The sequence below is a fragment of the Ornithorhynchus anatinus genome, chromosome X5, assembly GCF_004115215.2.
Source record: "Ornithorhynchus anatinus isolate Pmale09 chromosome X5, mOrnAna1.pri.v4, whole genome shotgun sequence".
Lineage (NCBI taxonomy): Eukaryota > Metazoa > Chordata > Mammalia > Monotremata > Ornithorhynchidae > Ornithorhynchus > Ornithorhynchus anatinus.
The window spans coordinates 69015198-69035663 of record NC_041753.1 but is presented as its reverse complement, the minus strand read 5'-3'; the positions used below and the strand labels follow the sequence as shown (position 1 = coordinate 69035663).

Genomic DNA, 20466 nt, shown 5'->3' with positions numbered 1-20466 from the left:
CGAAAGGCTGACGGTCTACTCTGCGCAAGACTCTGCGCTGAGTGCTTGGGAAAGCCCAAAATTCAGACGGGATCTCTCCCGAGGTCCTCGGGTTTCTTTTTCGAAGGGGATGTTGTTTTTATGTCAAATGACCCAACGGGGAAGGGGGGGCGGGGGGGACTATTAAAATGTGAAGACGTTCTCGGGACTTATAACGGTAACGGTGATAACGTCGGTATCTGTTAAGCGCTCGCTACGTGCCGAGCGCCGTTCCAAGCGCTGGGGGAGATGCGGGGTCATCGGGTCGTCCCGCGGGAGGCTCGCGGTCCGTCGCCATTTTTACGGATGAGGGAACTGAGGCCCAGAGAAGCCAAGTGACTCGCCCACGGTCACACAGCTGACAGATGGCGGAGCCGGGATTCGAACCCATGACCTCCGACTCCCAAGCCCGCGCCCTTTCCACTGAGCCTCGCTGCTTCTCGTGCCTCTGGACCTATCTGCGTGCCTTGGTCAACGTATACCTAGAGAGAGGGGGAGGGGGTTGAGGGAGAGAGAAACCAAGCCTAGGGTGGCTTCTTGACATATTTTCCAGGAAATGAAATGGTTCAGCTGGGATTTTTATCCGCCGGGTCCGGACGGAGATTTAGAATAGGCAGCCGGCACTTCCCGTTGAGGACTAAACCCGGCCACGGCCAACCTTCTTCACTTACAGTAGTAGGAAAACCGATTCGTTCTTCCGTCCCTTCCGCTCAACGGGGCTCCGTTTCGCTTTCTCCACCAATCCGCCGGCTACTCGGGAAGATGGCGGAACGGTGGAGAGGGTCCGGACCTTTTGGGCCTGGGCCCAAGCCAGCGGGGTCCCCCCGAAAAAATATTTCTCCTGCTCCCCTGCCCGATTCAAACCGGCTTCCGAAGCGAACCTCCCGGGCCAGATGTGGGGAGGGAACGGCCGCCGTGGGACCTCCGAGACGGGAGGAGCCCGAAGAGACAAAATGGCAGCCGGAAGGCTGCCGAGGAGATGGCGGATCCCACCGGTGGAGTTGCGCAAGCCACACTCTGCCGGGGAATAGAGAAGCAGCGTGGTCTAGTGGACAGAGCACGGTCCTATCTGGTCGGAAGGACCTGAGTTCTAATCTCCGTTCCGCCACGCGTCTGCTGGGCGGTCCCGGGCAGGTCACTGTACCCTTCTGGGCTTCGGTTATCTCACAGGGTTAAGACTGCGAGGAGCCCTGTGTGGGACAGGGATCGTGTCCAACCCGATTCTCTTGTATCTACCCCGCCCCAGTGTCCAGTACAGTGCCCGGCACGTGGTAAGCGCTTAACGAATGCCATAAAAAGTAAAAATGGGTGGGGGGAAGGGCTGCCCACAAGGAGCTCCGCCTCCTAGGCTGGAGAAGGTCCTCGTACCTCTGACCGATTTCAGCTGAGGGGGCCCACCCAGGGGTGCCGTTTTGAGATCGAGGCTGGGGAACGGGCGCGACCAAGTCTGCCTGGGAAGCGGCACGGTGTAGCGGGCAGACCCCGGGCCTGGGAGTCGGAGGGTCCTGGGTTCTAATCCCGGCTCCGCCACTTGTCTGCTGTGTGACCTTGGGCAAGTCACTTCGCTTCCCTGGGCCTCGGTTACCTCATCCGTCAAACGGGGATAGTCGGACGGTAAAACCGTGTCCGGCTTGATTTGCCTGTATCCGCCCCGGTCCTTAGTACGGTACATGGTAGGCGCTTAACAATTACCATCATCGTCGTTATCATTATTATTATTGTGATTATTATTTGAGAATGGGTCCAGTTGGGGCAGATGGTATTTATGACAGGAGAGTGAGTCTTTCTGGGTGTCATCTGATTTTTTTTTTTCAAATGGTATTTGCTAAGCGCTTCCTTCGTGCCAGATACTGTGCTAAGCGCTGGGGGTAGATACAGGATAATTGGGTTGGACGCAGTCCCTGTCCCCCAGAGGGCTCACAGCCTCAATCCCCATTTGACAGATGAAGAAACTGAGGCACAGAGAAGTGACTTGCCCAGGGTCACACAGCAGACAAGTGGCAAGGGCAGGATTCGAACACGGGTCCTCTGACTCCCGGGCCCGGGCTCTTTCCATTAGGCCACACTGTCCCTCCTGATCGGCCCCGGAACCTACCCGATTATGAGCTGCCGCCCCCTGGTGGCGGGGTGCAAATCTGCCCGGGGAGCCGCTGGAGATGCTCAAGTCAGGACGCCCCCAGGGCAGGCCCTGGGGCAGATGATAATAATGATAATAATTAACAATAACGGTATTTGTCAAGCCCTTACTATAAAAATAATAATAATAATGGGGGTGTGTGTTAAGCGCCTACTATGTGCAAAGCACTGTTCTAAGCACCGGGGGGGATACAAGGTGATCAGGTCGTCCCACGCGGGGCTCACGGTTTTAATCCCCATTTTACAGGCGAGGTAACTGAGGCCCAGAGAAGTGAAGTGACCGGCCCGCAGCCACACAGCTGGCCAACGGCGGAGCCGCGATTAGAACCCATGACCTCTGAGTCCCACGCCTGGGCTCTTTCCACTGAGCCACGCTGCTTCTCGTTCAATCACAGCGACGGGGATGGGATACGAACCCACGCGTGCAGAGCACAGCGGATTAGCAGTCCGTATGTGCCAGGCGCTGTTCTAAGCGCTGGGGGAGATACAAGATAATAGGGCTGGACGCAGTCCCTATCCTACGTAGGGCTCGCGGTCTTAATCCCCATTTTACAGGTGAGGGAACTGAGGCACAGAGAACTAAAGCGAGTTGCCGAAAGTCACACAGCAGACAAGTGGCGGAGAAGGGATTAGAACCCAAGACCCGTGACTCCCAGGCCCGGGGTCTATCCACTAGACAATGCAGCCTGACCCTGCTCAGGTCAGTGAGACGACAAACCTACAGACCCCCCCCCCCCCGGTCCCATATAATAATAATGTTGGTATTTATTAAGCGCTTACTATGTGCAGAGCACTGTTCTAAGCGCTGGGGCGTACGGGGTAATCAGGTTGTCCCACGTGAGGCTCACGGTCTTAATCCCCATTTTACAGATGAGGTGACCGAGGCACAGAGAAGTGACTCGCCCACAGTCACACAGCTGACAAGTGGCAGGGCCGGGATTCGAACTCACGACCCATATCCCTCATTCATTCGATGGTATTTATTGAGCACTTACCGGGTGCAAGACACTGAACTAAGTGCTCGGGAGAGTAAAACATAACCATGAAACAGACACATCCCCCGCCCACAACGAGCTCGGAGTCTAGAGTTTTTTCTTACGGTCTCCTATCTAGAAATTAGTCAGTCCATCGCATTTACTGAGCGCTTCCTGCGTGCGGAGCACCGTGCTGAGCGCTCGGAAGAGTACAATATAATCTCTTTTTATATTATAAAAATATATAATATATATATATATATATACACATTCTCTGCCCACATCAAGCTCGCGGTCTAGAGGGGAGACAGACATTCACAGAAATACATAAATTACAGATATGGGCCGAAGTGCCGTGCGGCTCGGGGAGGGAGGGGGTGAATCAAGGGAGCAAGTCCTGTCTGTCCGTCTCCCCCAGTTAGACCGGGCGCCCCTCGAAGGGCAGGGACCGTCTCTATCTGTTGCCGACTCGTTCGTTCCAAGCGCTCAGTCCAGTGCTCTGCACCTAGTAAGCGCTCAATAAATACTACTGAATGAAAGAAGGGAGTGGGAGAAGGGGAAAGGGGGGCTTAATCAGGGAAGGCCTCTCAGAGGAGACGTGTCTTCAACAGATGAGTGCAATGTCTGTCCCGGTTTCACCGTGAGCTTAGCGAGGGCAGGGATTTTTGTTGTCGCCTTATGCCGTCATGTCCGACCCCCAGCGGCGCCACGGACGCACCCGTCCCCGGAACGCGCCACTTCCATCTGCAATCCTTCTGGCGGCGTGTCCCCGGAGTTCTCTCGGTAAAAATCCGGAAGCGATAATAGTAATAATGCTGGTATCTGTTAAGCGCTTCCTATGTGCAGAGCACTGTTCTAAGCGCCGGGGGAGATACAGGATAATCAGGTCGTCCCACGTGAGGCTCGCGGTTAATCCCCATTTTCCAGATGAGGGAACTGAGGCCCAGGGAAGCGAAGTGACCCGCCCACGGTCACACAGCTGACGGGCGGCCGAGCCGGGATTCGAACCCATGAATCCTGCCTCCCGAGCCGGGATTCTTTCCACCGAGCCAAGCCGGAAGCGGTTTACCAACCGCCTCCTTCCGCGCGGTGAACGATCCTCCGCGCTCGACTCTCTCCCGTGCCGCCGCCCGGCACGGGGGAGTTTTGACTTGCAGCAGACGGCCTGCCGCTCGCTAGCCGCCGCCCGGGCTAGGAATGGAACGGGTAATAACGTTGGTATTTGTTAAGCGCTTCCTATGTGCCGAGCACCGTTCTAAGCGCTAGGGTAGATACAGGGTAATCGGGTCGTCCCACGGGAGGCTCACGGTCTTCGTCCCCATTTTCCAGATGAAGTCAGTGAGGCCCGGGGAAGTGGACTTGCCCGCGGTCACCCAGCTGCCAAGCGGCAGAGCCGGGATTCGAACCCCTGACCTCTGACTTCCAAGCCCGTGCTCTTTCCACTGAGCCCCGCGGCTTCCCACGGGTAGGCCTCTGCTCGACTCTCCCTCCTGGAGTCGCGACTGGTAGAGGACTGGAAACTCTCCGGGTGCCACCCTGAGAGGGTGGGAAGGGATTAGATCTGCTAATTTTAACGTACTCACCCTCTCTCGAGGGTCTAGTATCCCCCCCACCCCCATCACACACGAATATATATATAAATATATATATATATATATATATATATAGGCCCCCGCGGAGCTTGCAGTGTAGAGGTCTGTTTCCTCTTCCCTCCTCCATTTCAGCTTCCCAATTTCAGCTCTCCATCCAGCGGCCGTTTGGATCTCCTGCTGTCGCTCATTCTCCTCACGTGTCCCACCCCGAGTTAAATGAGCAGAGCCTCGACGCTAGGAGAGTGACGACGTTCCGAACTTCGGTTCGCTACTTCCTCATCCATTCCCGCGCGGTTGGCCGGTCCGCCGCCCGGGTAGCAAACCTCCGTGGTAGCGTTTTGGCTGTGTGGCGCCGGTATAAATTTGGGGTGCGTGGCTTCCCGGATGCCACTTGACCCATCACACGGGGTTACCTCTCAGTACGCCGTTCCGTACCCGGGAGGCTCTCGGTAAATCCGTCGGCCGACTCCCGTGCAGATTCTGACCCACGCTGAAATCTTCCACCCAAATAGTCCTTAAAACAATTCCTCTCACCCTCTGCCATCGTGACCCCCCCTCCCCCCCCGAAGGCGACTGGGCGGGGAGGGGAGGGAGGGTTGTTTTGGAAAAAGCCAAAGGGTGAGACGATATGGCAGGCCAACTCCCAGAGACGTCTTCGATGCTCTCTAAACCTCTTCCGGCCACGTAGACCTTAACCCGACCGTCTTCCCGTACCCCCGGAGGAGTCGTGGAAGACCCGCTGCCGCTCCCCAGACCCGTCTGCGAGAGGAGGCGTCACTTGAAATGTGAAAATTCAGGCAAGAGGCTGCCTTGTCCTGGAATTTAGCAATGAAAGGGAAACCTTCTTTCATTAAAAACCGGAGCCTGTTTGGGCTCTGTAACAGCCTGGAGGTCTAAAGGTGATATCGGTGTATAAATATTCAAGACTTCCTGAATATTATTTTCCAAACGGCCTTTTTAAAAGAAATTTCTCCGGCCTTCAGAGGAGTCGGTATCCATAGGCTGATTTTTTCAAGATGTTATCCGGTAAGTGAAGACGCCCGTGAATTCATTTTCGAAGTCGAATCACGAAACGCAACGCGACAGCGGGCCGAACGTAGCGTTGCTTTCGTCTCGCTTCTGTGCCGCGATCGCCAGTCGGCAGAATCTTACCTCGGGAACGCATTACAGACTACTCAGACGGAAAAGTGTCCTTCGGCTCCAGAGCCAAGGAATTTTACAGGCCAAGGGTGATAGTTAACTATCTGCCTGGCAGACATATAGAGAACGTACAGCTGTCTCGGGAAGCTGCTGCCCTTTTCGGGTTGGGGGTTGGGGGTTGGGGCGGGGGAGCGGGGAGGGGAGTTACGTGAATTCGCACCGAGCAGCTGCAAAAATACCTTCGGCTGGGCGTCTGGAATTCTTAGAAGTGACTTGTGGATTTGTGGCTAATGAAACGTTGTGAAATAACACTCACCGTGTTGTAAAAAAATCCCCGGGACCCTTTACGAGGCCTCGGCCAGGCAAGGGTGACCGTCGATCGGCAACGGGTCTCGACTCAGAGACCCACACGTCACCCTTCAAAGGGATTAGGGGCGGGACCGTTAAAAAGCACGTGCCGCTAAGTGGAGATCGAGTATTTGGACCCTTCTCGCCGCACCGCGGGTAATACCGACGGCATCCGGGAGGCGCTCACCGCGTGCCCGGCCCCGGGCCGAGCCCCTGAGAGAACACGGGCCCGGGAGTCCGCGGGCCTGGGTTCGGATCCCGCTGCCACCGGCGAGCCGTGTGACCCCGGGGGAGGTCGCTTCGCCTCTCCGGGCCTCCGTTTCCCTATCTGTGAGACGGGGCTTCGCTATCTGCTCTCCCCCCCCCTTAGACGGCGAGCCCCCTGTGGGGACGGGGACGGCGTCTGACCGGACGGCCTTATATCTACCCTCGCACCTGGTATAGAGCTGGGCCCCCAGCAAGCGCTTCACGACCACCCCCGTGACGATTACAATATCGGCGTGGATACGGGATAATCGACACCCGACCGCCACTCGTATCTGTCGCCCGGAAAAGCGCGCTCTGGGATCGAGAAGCATCCGGGGAGGCTTTGCTCCGGAGGACGTTTCAGGAGGCTTCGAGAAGGTGTCCTCTTCTGGAGAGCCTCGGAGGAGGAGCCGGCGGATCGTCTCTCTTCCCCGTTCGAACGTAAGCTCCCCGTGGGCCGGGGACGCGTCCCCGGGATCCGATGTCCTCTCCCGATTTCATTTCACCTAGCGGGCCCTTGATAAATACGGCTATCATTACCACCACCACCACCACCACCAAGAGGTCTCTGAAGCCTTCCCACTCCCCCGGGGGCTCGGGGTGGCTTTGGCTCCCGACAGCGATCCAAGCTGGTCTCTCGGCCTCGCTCGGCCCAGCCCTCCCGGCGAGACCCGAGACTTTCCAGGCGGGGCCCGGAAGGACCCGAATGGTGAACTGCCGGCTCGTTCGTTCTTCGAAGCCCACCTCCTCCCGACCCCGATCTCCCCGAAAACCTCCGGCCCTGGTTAAGAACCCCCCCCGCACTCGCAAAGAAGAGTTGATACTTCTGTCCGGGAGTTGGTAGATTCCTGAGGGAGTCCGGAATTGGAAACGATGAGGGGGCGGAGCCGGGGGCCGGACGCCATTACGGCCTTCAGGGTGGCCTAGGGAGGACGGTCCGGACCACTGGCTTCTCGTGGCCGGCTGACCGACTCTTCCTCCTTCCGCTTCACTGCCAGGCTTCTGTTTCCACACAAGTAGGTAGTCAGGCCCTCTCCGTATTCACGGGTCACTGGGGGTGCAGTCCGGCCTGTGACCGGGGTGCCAGCGGGCCCCGGCCGAGGTCTGTAGGGGCACAGGGCAGAACGTCGGGCCCCCCGCCCCCCGCCCCCCACCCCAAACTGGGATGATAGTGCCCAGAGAGGACCCTCAGAACCTGACCCGACCGCAGAAATAAGGCGTTTCGAGCGGCTACTATGGGCCACAAAAACCCTAGGTGGGCGTAGGTTTGACCGGACGGGGCGTGTGTGGAAAGTGAACAATAGCACGGTGCTGTCGGGACGAGTCCATTCCCTTTCACGCCAACGCTTGGCCCCAGCAGGACTTAAGCTGGGTGAGGCTCCGGAAGATGCCTTGGGGTCTCTCTTGGCAGCGGGGAGCCGGGTCTGGCACCAGGTCCGGGTGGAGGGAAAACAGGAATTCAAAGCCAGGTTCCAGGGCCACTGTGACGATGAATGAGGGCAGGGTGTGGGAAAAGGAGCAGCTTGGAAGAAGTCTTCTATCCTCTAGACACAGCCTCAAGACATTAGCTCTGAGAAACAGCTTTGTTTCCAAGAGAAGAGAATAACCTTCCCACATTCCACGATCCTCTCTTCACTGCTTTAAAACAAGAAAGTATTTTAAGGAAGCTGCAAGGGGGGGAGGGATAAGAGAAATTCCTTCATAAGCAAAATATTTATAACTTTAAAGCTTTCGACACCAACGAGACCATGCTGTTTCCAAAACACTGTTTACTATTGTTTTCTTTTCTAGATTTAGGAACCGTTTTGTGTTTTTTTTTTAAGGCGGGGAAGAGAAGCGGGTTGCCTTCTCGGCGTGATTTAAATCCGACTGACCTGGAAGAGGTGGCATTTAACGTAGATGAAGGGAAGAGGCTCTCTGAAAGGGACTGCCCTACCCTGACGGTTGTTGGTTTATGGCGCGTTGCGGATCCGCCGCATTTCGAGAGATCCTGGGAAGATCCCAGCGAGGGCGATGGACGACTCTTGGACCTGAATCTTCGGGACTGAAAACGCGGCGACTTGAGTGGCGGTGGTCTGCACTCTCTCTCGTCCCCGCCTGTCTTGTTTCGAGGCGCGGGACCCAGCGCCCCTCCCCCCCCCCCCCGGCCGAAGGCCGCGGAAAATATATGAATTACGACGATGATAACCGTGGTATCTGTTGAGCGCTTACTATGTGCCAGGCACTGTAGTAAGGGCTGGGGTGGATACATGCAAATCGGCTTGGATGCAGTCCCCTGTCCCACGTGGGGCTCACGGTCTTAAGTCCCCATTTGACAGACGAGGGAACTGAGGCCCAGAGAAGTGAAGTGACTTGCCCAAGGTCACCCAGCAGATGAGTGGCGGAGCCGGGATTAGAACCCAGGTTCTCCCGATTCCCAGGCCTAGGCTCTATCCATCAGGCCACACTGCTTCTCGGAATCATCATAATAACGATAACGATGGTATCCGTTGAGCGCTTACTTTGTGCCGGCCACCGTACTAAGCGCTGGGGTTGATACAAGCAAGTCGGGTTGGACAGAGTCCCTGGCCCCGCTGGGGGGGTCCCGGTCTCAATCCCCATTTTCCAGATGAGGGAACTGAGGCCCAGAGAAGGGAAGTGATTTGCCCAAGGTCACCCACAGGCAAGCGGCGGAGCCGGGAGCAGAACCCGTGACTCGATGACTCCCGGGCCCGTCTCAATCCCCATTTTCCAGATGAGGGAACTGAGGCCCAGAGAAGGGAAGTGATTTGCCCAAGGTCACCCACAGGCAAGCGGCGGAGCCGGGAGCAGAACCCGTGACTCGATGACTCCCGGGCCCTTGCTCTACCCACTAGAAGCGGCGTGGCTCCGTGGAAAGAACCCGGGCTTGGGAGTCAGAGGTCATGGGTTCGAATCCCGGCTCTGCCACTCGTCAGCTGGGTGACCGTGGGCGAGTCACTTCACTTCTCTGGGCCTCAGTGACCTCATCTGGAAAATGGGGATTGACCGTGAGCCTCCCGTGGGACAGCCTGATTACCCTGCATCTCCCCCGGCGCTCAGAACCGTGCTCGGCACATAGGAAGCGCTTAACAAATGCCAGCATCATTATCATTATTAGGCCAGCTGCTGAGGAAAAGATTAAAATACACGCCGGCTGTGGCGGGGCTTCTAGGCCCACTCCTGTCCCACCCCGGGTGTCACGTACCTGCTGGGGCAGGGAGAGCCACGGAGCGAGAAGACATCTTCCCTGACCCCAAGGTGCTTCCGCTCTAACCGGTGTCACTACCCACTCATCTTTCTTACGCTAATTCGGAGAGCAGGGCTGGGGGTTGAGATAGCGAAGGGAGAGACGGTCATCCGTTTACCATCCTCCCCCAGTAAAGCCCCTCGCCCAAACCGGGGCAAGTCGGGGACTCATCGTTGGTGCTTCTTGGGTCTCGAAGGAGTCTGGTCACTTGGGGTGTTTACATCCGATTGAAATCGCCGGCTACGGCCGCACTGAGAACTTGGATGCTGTGTGGTTAGGCCGTGGGCTCCTCTACTGCGGTGAAATAATGGGCGTTGAAGTGGTTGCAAGCTACCTTTAAAACACGTATGTTTTTTTATCGTTTTCTTCTCCTCCCCTACGCCATTCCGATGAGCGAGTCCGGAAGAGAGGGGGTGGGAGGGACCCCCGCACATCATCCCCCGTACATCTCCCCGAGGGCAGGGTCTGTGTCCGCTAACTACCGGACTCTCCCAAGCGCTCGGTACGGCGTTCCGCACCCGGTAGGCCGTCAGCTCCCCGAGGGCAGCGGACCGCGTCGAACTCTTCCGTCCTCTCCCAAGCGTCCGCGGCCCGGCCCTCCGCGCTCCGTGGATTGTAAGCTCCTTTAGGGCAGGGATCGTGCCTACCAACTCTACTGTCCTCTCCCCGGGGCTCAGCAGAGCCCGCGGAGACTGCCAGCTCCTTGAAGGACCACAGTCCCGAGACTCCGTTCGTTTGAGGGATCCCCAGCGGGGAAGTCGAATGTAGGGCCTTGGGCTTTCCCCGTCTGTCCGGCGGAACTGAGCCCTAACGTTCTGAGAGTGTCCCCCCCCCCCCCCCCGCCACGCACACGCACGGTTGTCAAACCCGACCCGGAGCGTGGATCAGGGTCATTCACAAGAGGTTCGGGGCCAGAATCACCCAGACACCTTCCTCAGCTCGACACTTCCCTCGGCCCGAGCGAGCTCGGCCCCCACGGCCCCGCCGAGTCCCAGAGAACGGCTAATCCGGGAACGGTCGGAGCACGAGCCGCGCCGACGTCGCCTTCACGTCGACAGGTCGGGCTCGCGGAGACAAAACTACAGGTCGGTGGTCCGGCACTCCCGGACGTGCGCCCCCGCGCCCGTCTCCCGATCGGGCCTCCGGGTCTGCCCGATCGACAGCCGGCAGCCGGGGTCTCCAGCCTGCCTAGGAGAGAGTTTTGAGACGGGGAAAAGGCAACGCGGCGGGAGGTCGGGGCGGGCTCGGAGGCGGGACTGACCGTGCAGCTCTTCGTATTGATTTTTTTTTTAACGGTATTCGTTAAGCACTCACTACGTGTCAAACGCTGCTCTGAGCGCCGGTTTCGGTACGAGTTAATTAGGACGGACGGAGTCCCCGTCCCGCATGGGGCTCACGGTCCGAGCAGGAGGGAGAACAGGTATCTCCATTTTACAGTTGGGGCGACGGAGGCACAGAGAGGTGACGTGACTCGCCCCGGGTCACCCGGCAAGCCATCGGCGGAGCCGGGATCAGAACCCGGAACTGAATCCTTTAAGCCCGAATACCACTTTCCGGGGGGTGGGGGGGGTAGATGGGACGGAGTCTGTCGGAGGAATCGAAAGGCGGGGCCCGCCGAGCCCCCCCGTGATCCGACCGGTCCCGCCGTGCGCGCACACAGTAGCGTGGCGGAGAATCACGCGGCCCGTAATCTCTGTCAGTCGGCCGGACCCCAGCCTCCGTCCAAGCCATTTCACGACGATTATAAGGCTTCTGAAACGCAGAAGCGAGCAATTCCAACCCAGTAGAACGGGGCCGACCTTTTCTCCAGCAATAACAACGAGTCACCCGAAGTTTCGTAATCTCTGGCCTTCCGCTTTCTTGGCACCGGCGCCTACTTGAAAGGGGGGAAAGCCAACAGAAACTGTCGTTCCTCCCTCAGAGTCCTACAGGTTTCAACTCTCCGAAATGGTCGATAAATCTTGTTCCGGCCACACCCTTTCACGAATCAGTCAATCAATGGTATTTACTGGGTGCCCGCCGTGCGCAGAACACTGTACTGAGCACTTGGGAGAGGCCAATAATGTTAGTAGACACGACGCCCGCCCTCAAGGAGCTCACAGTCTACTGCGTGCAGAGTACCGGACCGAGCGCTTGGGAGGGTCCAACAGAGTTAGTAGACGAGGCCCCCTGCCCCGCACGGAGCTCACGGTCCACCGCCGGCAGAACACTGTACTGAACGCTCGGGAGAGCACCGGAGAGTCGGTAGACACGATCCCTGCTCTGAAGGAGCTTACAGCCTGCTACGTGCGGAACGCCGTACTCAGTGCTTGGGGGAGGAGAACAGAGCCGCCAGACGCGACCCGACACCCGCCCTCGAGGAGTTCACAGTGTTCGCGGCGCTCTATCAAGTGTTCGGACAGATGTAATCGAGTTAAAAGAAACGGTCCCCGTTCCCGAGGGGCTTCCAGTCTAAAGAGCTGTACTTCACGTTTGAAGAAGACAGAGTCCATACTAATAATGATGATGATAATGGTATTTGTTAAGCGCTTACTATGCGCAAAGCACCGTTCTAAGCACTGGGGGGGGGGGGGGACGACACGAGGGGATCAGGTTGTCCCCCGTGGGGCTCCCAGTCTTGATCCCCATTTTACAGATGAGGGAACTGAGGCACAGAGAAGTGACTTGCCCGAAGTCCCACAGCCGACAAGTGGCGCGGCCGGGCTTAGAACCCACGACCGCTGACTCCCAAGCCCGGGCTCTTCCCAGTGAGCCACGCTGCTTCTCTACGCAATTCACCCCCTCGACCTCGCCCTTCACCCACCCGAAAGTCCTCCAGGGGTCTGGCTCCCCGTTCTCCCCAGTCACCCCATCTGTGAAATGGGGATTAAGATGGTGAGGCCCCCCCGGCCTCCTTCCAACTCCGGGGACCCCCTTCCAATTCGGGGGAACCCCTTGCGAACCCAACTGGCATCTTCCTCGATCCCAACCAGCGGCCTCCCAGTGCTCTTTCCTCACCTTGCCCTGCCCGGCGGCTCCGCTCAAGGGCCTGAACTTTCACCTCCCGGAAGGTCGAGGGACACGAACGGTCCGGATCGGGCCCGGCGCGTCGACGCTTCACTCCATCCTTCCCGTCCGCGTCCTCCCCAGCCCGCCCCGGAACACCTTTGCGCCACCTCGGTGACCGGAAAAAAGAAACTGGGGCCGAGCGAGGGAAAGAGTCCGGGCGCCGGGTTGGGGACGGAAACGGCCGGCCGCCCCTCCGAAGCCGCAGACCGCGCCGAGCGTGGGGCGGAGAAGCTCCGAAACTAAAGTCCCGGCTTCGTCTCGGCTCTCCTCGCCGCCGCCCGCCCGCCGTGTGACCCCGGGCAAGTCACTTCGCCTCTCCGCGCCTCGCCTCGCCTCGTCCGGAAAGCGGGACGAGGCCGGCGAGCCCCACGGGGACGGGGACCGCGTCCAACCCGATTCACCCGTATCCATCCCGGAGCTCGGCGCGGTGCCCGGCACACGGTAAGCGCTTGACAGAACCCACGGTCGGCGCATCCCGGCCGCTACCTCCTTTATCCCCGCTCTCCTCCCGCCGCCTTCCTCTCCCGAGCGCTCGGTACGGCGCCGGGCCCCGGGACGCCGCTCGCCGGACGCCGCCGATCGACGGATCGCGCCGCCCCCCCCCCCCCCCCCCCCCCCGACCCCTCGGCCTCCCTCGGCCTCCCCGACGGTCACATCCTGGACGAAGCCGGCCAGGCCCGGAGACGGAGCCGCCGCGAGGGACCGGGCCGGCCGGCCTCTCATTCTCGCTCCGACGGAGACCCGTCCCTCCTCGCTCGTCCGTCGCGCCACGGGAGGAACGCGGCACCCCGGAAAGGGGAGGTCGGAGAGCGGGGCAGGAGAGCCGGCCCGCCCGTAGCCCCCGAAGCCCCCCCGCCCCCGGGAAGCGGCCCCCCGAATCCGGCCGCTCCGCTTCCGGGGACCGGGCCTGACCCCGTCCCAACTTCCCGAGGGAAGGAGGTCGGTCGGGGGGAGAGGGGCGGCTCCTGACCGCGTCGAGGTCGGACGATGTATTTATTTTGCGGGGTACTCTGCCCGTGGAAACATCACCTCCGAAGAACGGGGTGCCATTTCCCCCTATCCCCCGAGAAGGGGCGAACCTCTCCGTCGTCGTCCGTCGCCGTCCCGCGTCGCTCGGGGCGGGCTTTTCCCGAACCCTAACCTAGGCCCCGGCCCGGCCCGGGGGGACGGGGGGACGGGGGACGGGGGGACACCCGGGGTGCTCGGGCGGGAGAAGCAGCGCGGCTCAGCGGAAAGAGCCCGGGCTCGGGAGTCGGAGGTCGTGGGTCCGAATCCCGGCTCTGCCGCTCGGCAGCCGCGTGCCCGTGGGCGAGTCGCTTCACTTCTCGGTGCCTCGGTTCCCTCACGTGGAAAATGGGGATGAAGACCGCGAGCCTCGCGTGGGACGACCCGATCGCCCCGTATCTCCCCCAGCGCTCAGAACGGTGCTCGGCACGCGGTAAGCGCTTACCGGATACCAACATGATCGGGGCGGGAGGACGATCGGGGACTCTCCTCCACCGGGATTCCGCTTCCACCGCCCCGAGCGTGCGGGCTAAGGCAGACCCCCCCCGCCCCCCGGGGCCCCCTCCCCTCCCCCGGTTCCGGAAAGCTGGAAAGTCGATCTAGTCCTAACTTCTGTGACAGATGGAGTCGACGGAGGAAAAAAAAAAAAGCGCCAGTTTTTGACAGGCGGCGGACATCGACGCCTCTCGCGGTCCCAGGCGCGTTAAGGGGGAGCCGAGGCCTCGAGGCCCGCGAAGGACCAGAACCGGCGATTCCCTTTCAAGGAGAGGGAGCGAAAATTCGCGTCGTTCCTCCCCGTCGGACTCGGAGAGCCGCCTCCCCCTCCCGTGGTTGGTCTCGCCCGATTCGGCACGGACGGCGGCGTCGGGAGGAGGGCGGATCGTCTCCCGTCTCCCTCCGGAGACGCGCGTCCGCCCGTCCGTTTCCACTCAGGTGGGTGTCGGGGCGGGACGGGGGCGTCTGGAGTCGCGACATAACGAGGGGGAGGGATGGGGGGGGCTGGAAAAAGAGACCGGGGGGGGGGGGGGCCGCCGCCCCTCCGGCCGGCTCGGAGCCGGGGCGAGCGTCGACGTCGCCACCGCGATCTGGGTGTCCGAAGCTGGCGCCCGGCGGAGAGAGGGCCGGATCTGGAATGCGCCCCCCCCTCCCCAAAATCACGCCCTCCCCCCCGCGCCCCCCCCCCCCCATGGGAGCCTCCTTAAGAGGAGGAGGAGCTCGGCCGGAGCCTGCCGCCGGCCTCCTTAAGCCTTCGCTTTCAAGCTCCGAATGCGAGCTGCCCCCTCTCCCCGCCCCCTCCCCATCCCACTCCGGTGGATCGTAAAAAAAAAAAAAAAAAGTTTCAACAACACCGGCCCGGACCAATCGCCGGGCGGAAAGCCGGGAGAGGGGGCCGAGCCGGGGGCCAAAAAGCGGAGGAGAAAGCGCGGAGCGGGCGAGAGAAAGCGGGCGGAGGGCGGGCGGCTGTTTTTGTTTGTTTGCTCGGCCGTGCATGCGTAATGAGGGGGGACCGGGCCGCGCCGCCGCCGCCACCATCATCATCACCATCATCGTCGTCGCCGCCGCCGCCGCCGCCGCCGGGGGACTTTTGTATTTAAAGGCTCGCGGGGAACGGGAGCCGCAGACGGGAGCCGCCGAGCGGCTCGGCCGGGAGCGAGGCGCGGGACCGGCGATCGCCGAGGTGGGGTAGCGGAACTCGGGGCTCCGCGGCCCGCCCGCCGGCCCACCGGCCGGCGCGAGGGAGGGTCTGGCCCCAGCAGCGGCCGGAGGAGCGGGGGGTGCGGGGGCCGGCGCCCCGGAGAGCGGAGCGGGAGGGGAGCGAGGAGGATTTCGCCTGCAGGGACCGAGCCGGCGAAGCGCCGAGGACGGCCGGCGAGTGCGAGAGACGGAGACGGAGTAGAGGGGGGCGGCCTCCCTGCCCGCGACCACCCGGCCCCGCCACGGATCCGGCCCGAGAGAGAGCGCGATGAGCGGCCGCGGAGCGCCCCTCCGGTTGGCGAGCCCGCCCGGCGCGGCCCGGGGCCCCCCGGGCCGGCCCTGAGCCCCCCGCCGCCCGTTCGGTGGGAAGGGGGTTTAGAGGAGGGAGCTGGGGGGGGACGTCTCTGCCCCTGCCTTTTTTTTTCCCAAACCGCCCTCCCCCGTCCCCCGGTGGCCGGCTGAGGCTTCCCCGGGCCCCCGGCGGGGAGCCCCGCGCCGCCGCGCCGATGGATTGATGCGCCGACTCGGGCGGAGTCGGGGCCAACTCCGCCCCGGCGTCCCCCGGTCCCTCGCCGTGGTGGGCGGCGGCGGCGGCGGCGGCGGCGGCGGCGGCCCGGCCCTCGTCCCGCCCGCGATGGTGGCGGGTCGGGGGGACGGGCGCCGCCGGAGGCCGGTGCCGGCCGCCTGGCTGGGCCTGACGGCGCTGCTGGTGCTGGTGCTGCCGGGCTGCCCGCCGCGGGGCTCGCCGCTGGCGCACGGCCGCCGGCTCATCTGCTGGCAGGCCCTGCTGCAGTGTCAGGGGGAGCCCGACTGCAGCTACGCCTACAGCCAGTACGCGGAGGCCTGCGCGCCCGTGCTGCTGCAACAGCAGCTGCAGCCGCAGCAGCGGCAGCAGGGGGACGCCGCCGCCGCCGCCGCCGCCGCCGCCTCCTCGTCGGCCGCTTTCCCCTCCTTCTCCTCCCGCTGGCGGTGCCCCAGCCACTGCATCTCGGCCCTCATCCAGCTGAACCACACGAGGAGGGGCCCCGCCTTGGAGGACTGTGACTGCGCGCAGGACGAGAACTGCAAGTCGACCAAGCGCGCCATCGAGCCGTGCATGCCCCGGACGAGCGGCGGCGGCGGCGGCGGCGGGGCGGGCGGCGGCGGGGCGGGAGGAGGAGGCGGCGGCGGCGGCGGGGCGGGCGGCGTCATGGGCTGCACCGAGGCCCGGCGGCGCTGCGACCGCGACGCCCGCTGCAACGTGGCCCTCCACCGCTACCTGGCCTACTGCGGCAAGCTCTTCAACGGGCTGCGCTGCACCGACGAGTGCCGGGCGGTCATCGAGGACATGCTGGCCGTGCCCAAGGCGGCGCTGCTCAACGACTGCGTGTGCGACGGGCTGGAGCGGCCCATCTGCGAGTCGGTCAAGGAGAACATGGCCCGCCTCTGCTTCGGCGCCGAGCTGGGCGCCGGGCCCGGCAGCAGCGGCTCCGACGGCGGGCTCGACGACTACTACGACGAGGACTACGAGGACGAGCCGCGGGCCGGCCCGCCGGACGAGGAGGACGGGGCCCCCCACTACCACGGGCGGGGCGGGGCGGCGGCGGGCGGGGAGCGGCCCGAGCGCCACGGCGACGGCGGCAGGAGGAACGGAGGCTCGACGGCCGGGCCGGCCTGGACTCTGCTCGCCCCCAACCTGGCGCTGCTCCTCTTCCGCCCGCCCTGGTAGCCGGCCCCGACCCCCTCCCGCTCCCCCTCGGCCTTCCCCCGGCCGACCCCGGCCTGGGCGGTGAGGCCCGGGGGCCCCCCTCGACCCCCCCCCCCCCCGGCCTCCTCCTACGGCGAGCCGGCTGGGAGTTGGGCCCCGGGCGCCCCCGCCTCGCCCAGGCCCCGGACGGACCCCTCTTCTCCGCGCCGACCCCCCGACCGTCAACCCCGGCCGCCGGCTCGTGGGCCCCCCCCCCCCCCCCCCGAGCCGTGGGCCGGGGCCGCTCGGGGCCCCCCGCCCCTCCCTCTCGAACCCCCGCCCGGACGGACCCGTTACCGGGCGCGCGTCGGGCACCTCCCTACCGCCCGTCGTCGCCCGTGAGGTGCGAGGCCCGGAGGGGGAAGGAAGCGGGGGGTGTCCGAATCGGGCCGGCAGGCCCGTCGACCCGTCCTTTCGTCCTTCCGTCCGTCCGTCCGTCCGTCCGTCCGTCCGTCCGTCTCTAGACTGTAAGCTCGCGCCGGGCAGGGAACGCGGCTACCGATTCGCTTCCGCTGTCCCCTCCCGAGCGCTTGGCACGGTGCACGCGGCGAGCGCTCGACGGATACCGCCGATCCACCCTTCCGTCCATCCTTCCGTCCCTTCTGGCCGTCGGTGCCCCCCGACCCCGGGAGGAGGACGAGGGTTGGATTGCACTCGATTCCCGGGGGGGAGATGGGACGGCTCAGCGGGCCTCCCTTCACCCCTGACCCCATCCGTCCCTCCCGCGGAAGTTTGAGCAGATGGGCTTTTCCCCTTTCCCCCCCGTCCCGTCCCGTCCCCCCCCCCCCCGTACCCCGGCAGAGACGAAAATGCCGATCTTCCAGAGTTGTTTTATATTGAACCATGCGACTTTTGTTTTAAAAGGGCTCCGCGCTGCCGTCTTCGAAAGACACGTTTTGTGGTGTTTGGATTTTTTTGTTTCCTTTTTGATCGAGACTCGTATGTACAGATATCCCGAGAAGTTCTATTGCCTCTAGTTAATATCAGGGTGCTGAACTCTGGTAGATCTTATATGAGATGTATTTAAAACTGGGGTTTGTTACCAGTCGCTGTACTTTGTACATAGGATTTTTATAAATTGTATTCTTTGGGAATAATTTATTTGAAAAGAATTAAAGGTTTTAAATTCACATCCACGACACGCCTTTCCCAGGATATGTACGGATCTCACCTGTCGAGAGATTCGAGCTCTAGAACAGCCAGTGTACAGTGTATTTTATAGATCTGGAGTTACCTTTCTGATTTCGAAGAGGTTTTATGGACGTTGTAGAATTGTATAAATGCATTTCCGAGCTGCCTTACATATTGTATTTTTATAGAAGGCATAAAAGTCCTTATGTTTTAAATAACGCCTCCGTAGTGTCGTTATTAAAAAAAAAAAAAAAACCAACACCGAAACGGGTGCCTCCATCAAGGAGACGAGGAAGGGGGGGGGGGGGTGAGATTACCTTCCAGAGGTGGTGAACTCCGGCGAGGGGGAGAGGATAATCAACGGGAATTAAAGTGCGGTACAGTACCTGTCTGCGGAGCTATAAATAGAGGCTTATTATTACCGTCGTTATTTTAATGAACAATTAGACATCGGTAAATGCGGCAGTTAAAACGCCATTAATCGCCTCCAGTGGCCTCCGTTGATCTAACTGTTTACGGACACCGATCGGGGCTTCTGCAAAGTTAGTTTTTCTCCCCTCGTTCCCTAAACGGGGTACGGAGCAGTGGGACTTAGAAGAGGGTTTTTTCCACACACAAACACACAGACGCACGACCCCGCACAACAAAGCCGGCCCCCCTCCCACCCTCAGCCGGGCAAAAGTAAACAGTGAGGTGAGCAACAATTACCAGAACTTGTAATATTGTTTGTGAGGAGTTGTTTAGCTGTGGGCGAAAAAGGCTGGTTTTCTGCCAGAGCTACTGATCTCCCCTCAAACGCCCTTAGATAAATAATTACACTCTTAAGCGGTGTCGAGTGCTGATACACTTGACCTTGTAAATAGAAATGTTTGCAGTAGGAATAAACTCCAGCATTGGAAAATCTTTTAAACATTAACACAAAAGAGAGCGCTAGTCCTCTGGGGATTTGAAGCCTCAACCGCGCCAAGCTAGGCACTTGCAAGGGGGGCCTGGGGGGGGGGGGCGGGGAGAAAGAAAAGAAAAAAAAAGTTTATTTATCTTCTATTCCGGGTGTTTATTTAAAGCTTTGCGTTTTAAATGCAGTGATTGGAAGGCGAGTCAGAAGTTTAAAAGCCACCACAAATAAACTCTGTCTGAGGGGTCGACAGATTAGCAAGATCTCTCCTCTCTTTACTTGATATTAACATGTGCCGAGAAAATGCAACCAGATTTCTCCGCAGCCCAAAGTGGTGAACAGAACTGCCCTCTACAGGCCCCCCCGACGCCCCCCCCCCCCCAATCCCATTTTAAGGACGATTTCTCTCTAAAATGATCTGCTTTTTCTCCTTTTTTTTTTTTTTTTTCTGTTCAGGTTTCTGCGTCCAGCTTGTCCACCTTCAGAGATAACGTTTGCAATTTCAACGTGGTTATAATAGGGACAGGGAGCGTCTCTAAGTATGGTGTGAGGCTTTGACCTAAAGTCACCTGAACGGGTTGAGGAAGCATTGTTAAAACACAGCTGAAAACGCTGTCTCTTTAGGCGGAGAACAAAGGATTGTTGGAAGAGATTTGTAAATGGGATCGACTTTTTTTGGGGGGGGGGGGGAGTACGCTGAATTCGCAGTCATTTGGGGGGGGTGTGCTCTTGATATATTCCAATTTCTTTTATCCCTCTGGGGCAAATTTTAACACTTTTTTGGGGGGTGGGGGGGTGTTAAAAATTAAGACACCGCCCCAGCAGAAGGCCCAATTTTTCCTCAGGAAGGAGTAAAACGCATTAGCACTAGAAAAGGCCTGATAATTAACTGCCCCAATAAACTCAAGACTTGATTTTACAGGCTCCTGTCAAAAGCATCTGCCTGGAATAAATCAACAAGAGAGGACACGAGACTTTATGCTTTCTTCCCCGTAGAAAGTGAACACTGATTGGGAGTTCATTTTAATTCAAATAATTATCCATGAGAGAGGCCCGTTTCCCACCCTGCAGCCCCAACTGATCATCGGAACGGAAGTTTGTGGAGGCACGGGGCCAACAACCATCAACCGAGGGAAGGCTAGCATTTTGCCATCTGCTCCTCGGCGGAAAAGATTTTACAGATGTTGACATCTGAAACATCTTAAAACTCTCTCCGGAGCCCGTCAGAATGCTGGACGTTGGGGGCGTCATTAGAGGAAGAGAAG

General features: G+C 60.4%; 1 protein-coding gene across 1 annotated transcript; it reads left to right on the top strand.

Moving 5' to 3' along the window:
• Positions 1 to 15058: 15058 nt before the first annotated feature.
• Positions 15059 to 17211, top strand: GAS1 (growth arrest specific 1). The gene is made up of 3 exons (XM_039910941.1): positions 15059 to 16019; positions 16371 to 16561; positions 16607 to 17211. Exons 1-3 carry the CDS (start codon positions 15964 to 15966, stop codon positions 17155 to 17157), a joined length of 798 nt encoding a protein of 265 aa, XP_039766875.1. The 5' UTR covers positions 15059 to 15963; the 3' UTR covers positions 17158 to 17211.
• The last annotated feature ends 3255 nt before the right edge of the window (positions 17212 to 20466 follow it).

What these genes read in the sequence shown, in the direction of transcription:
- GAS1 (XM_039910941.1), top strand. Translation starts at nt 15,964, where the DNA reads ATGCGCCGACTCGGGCGGAGTCGGGGCCAACTCCGCCCCGGCGTCCCC. An exon ending in CCCGGCGTCCCCCGGTCCCT is followed by an intron (nt 16,020 to 16,370) that starts CGCCGTGGTGGG and finishes CGCCGCCGCCGC; the next exon opens with CGCCGCCTCCTCGTCGGCCG. An exon ending in GTGCATGCCCCGGACGAGCG is followed by an intron (nt 16,562 to 16,606) that starts GCGGCGGCGGCG and finishes GGGCGGGAGGAG; the next exon opens with GAGGCGGCGGCGGCGGCGGG.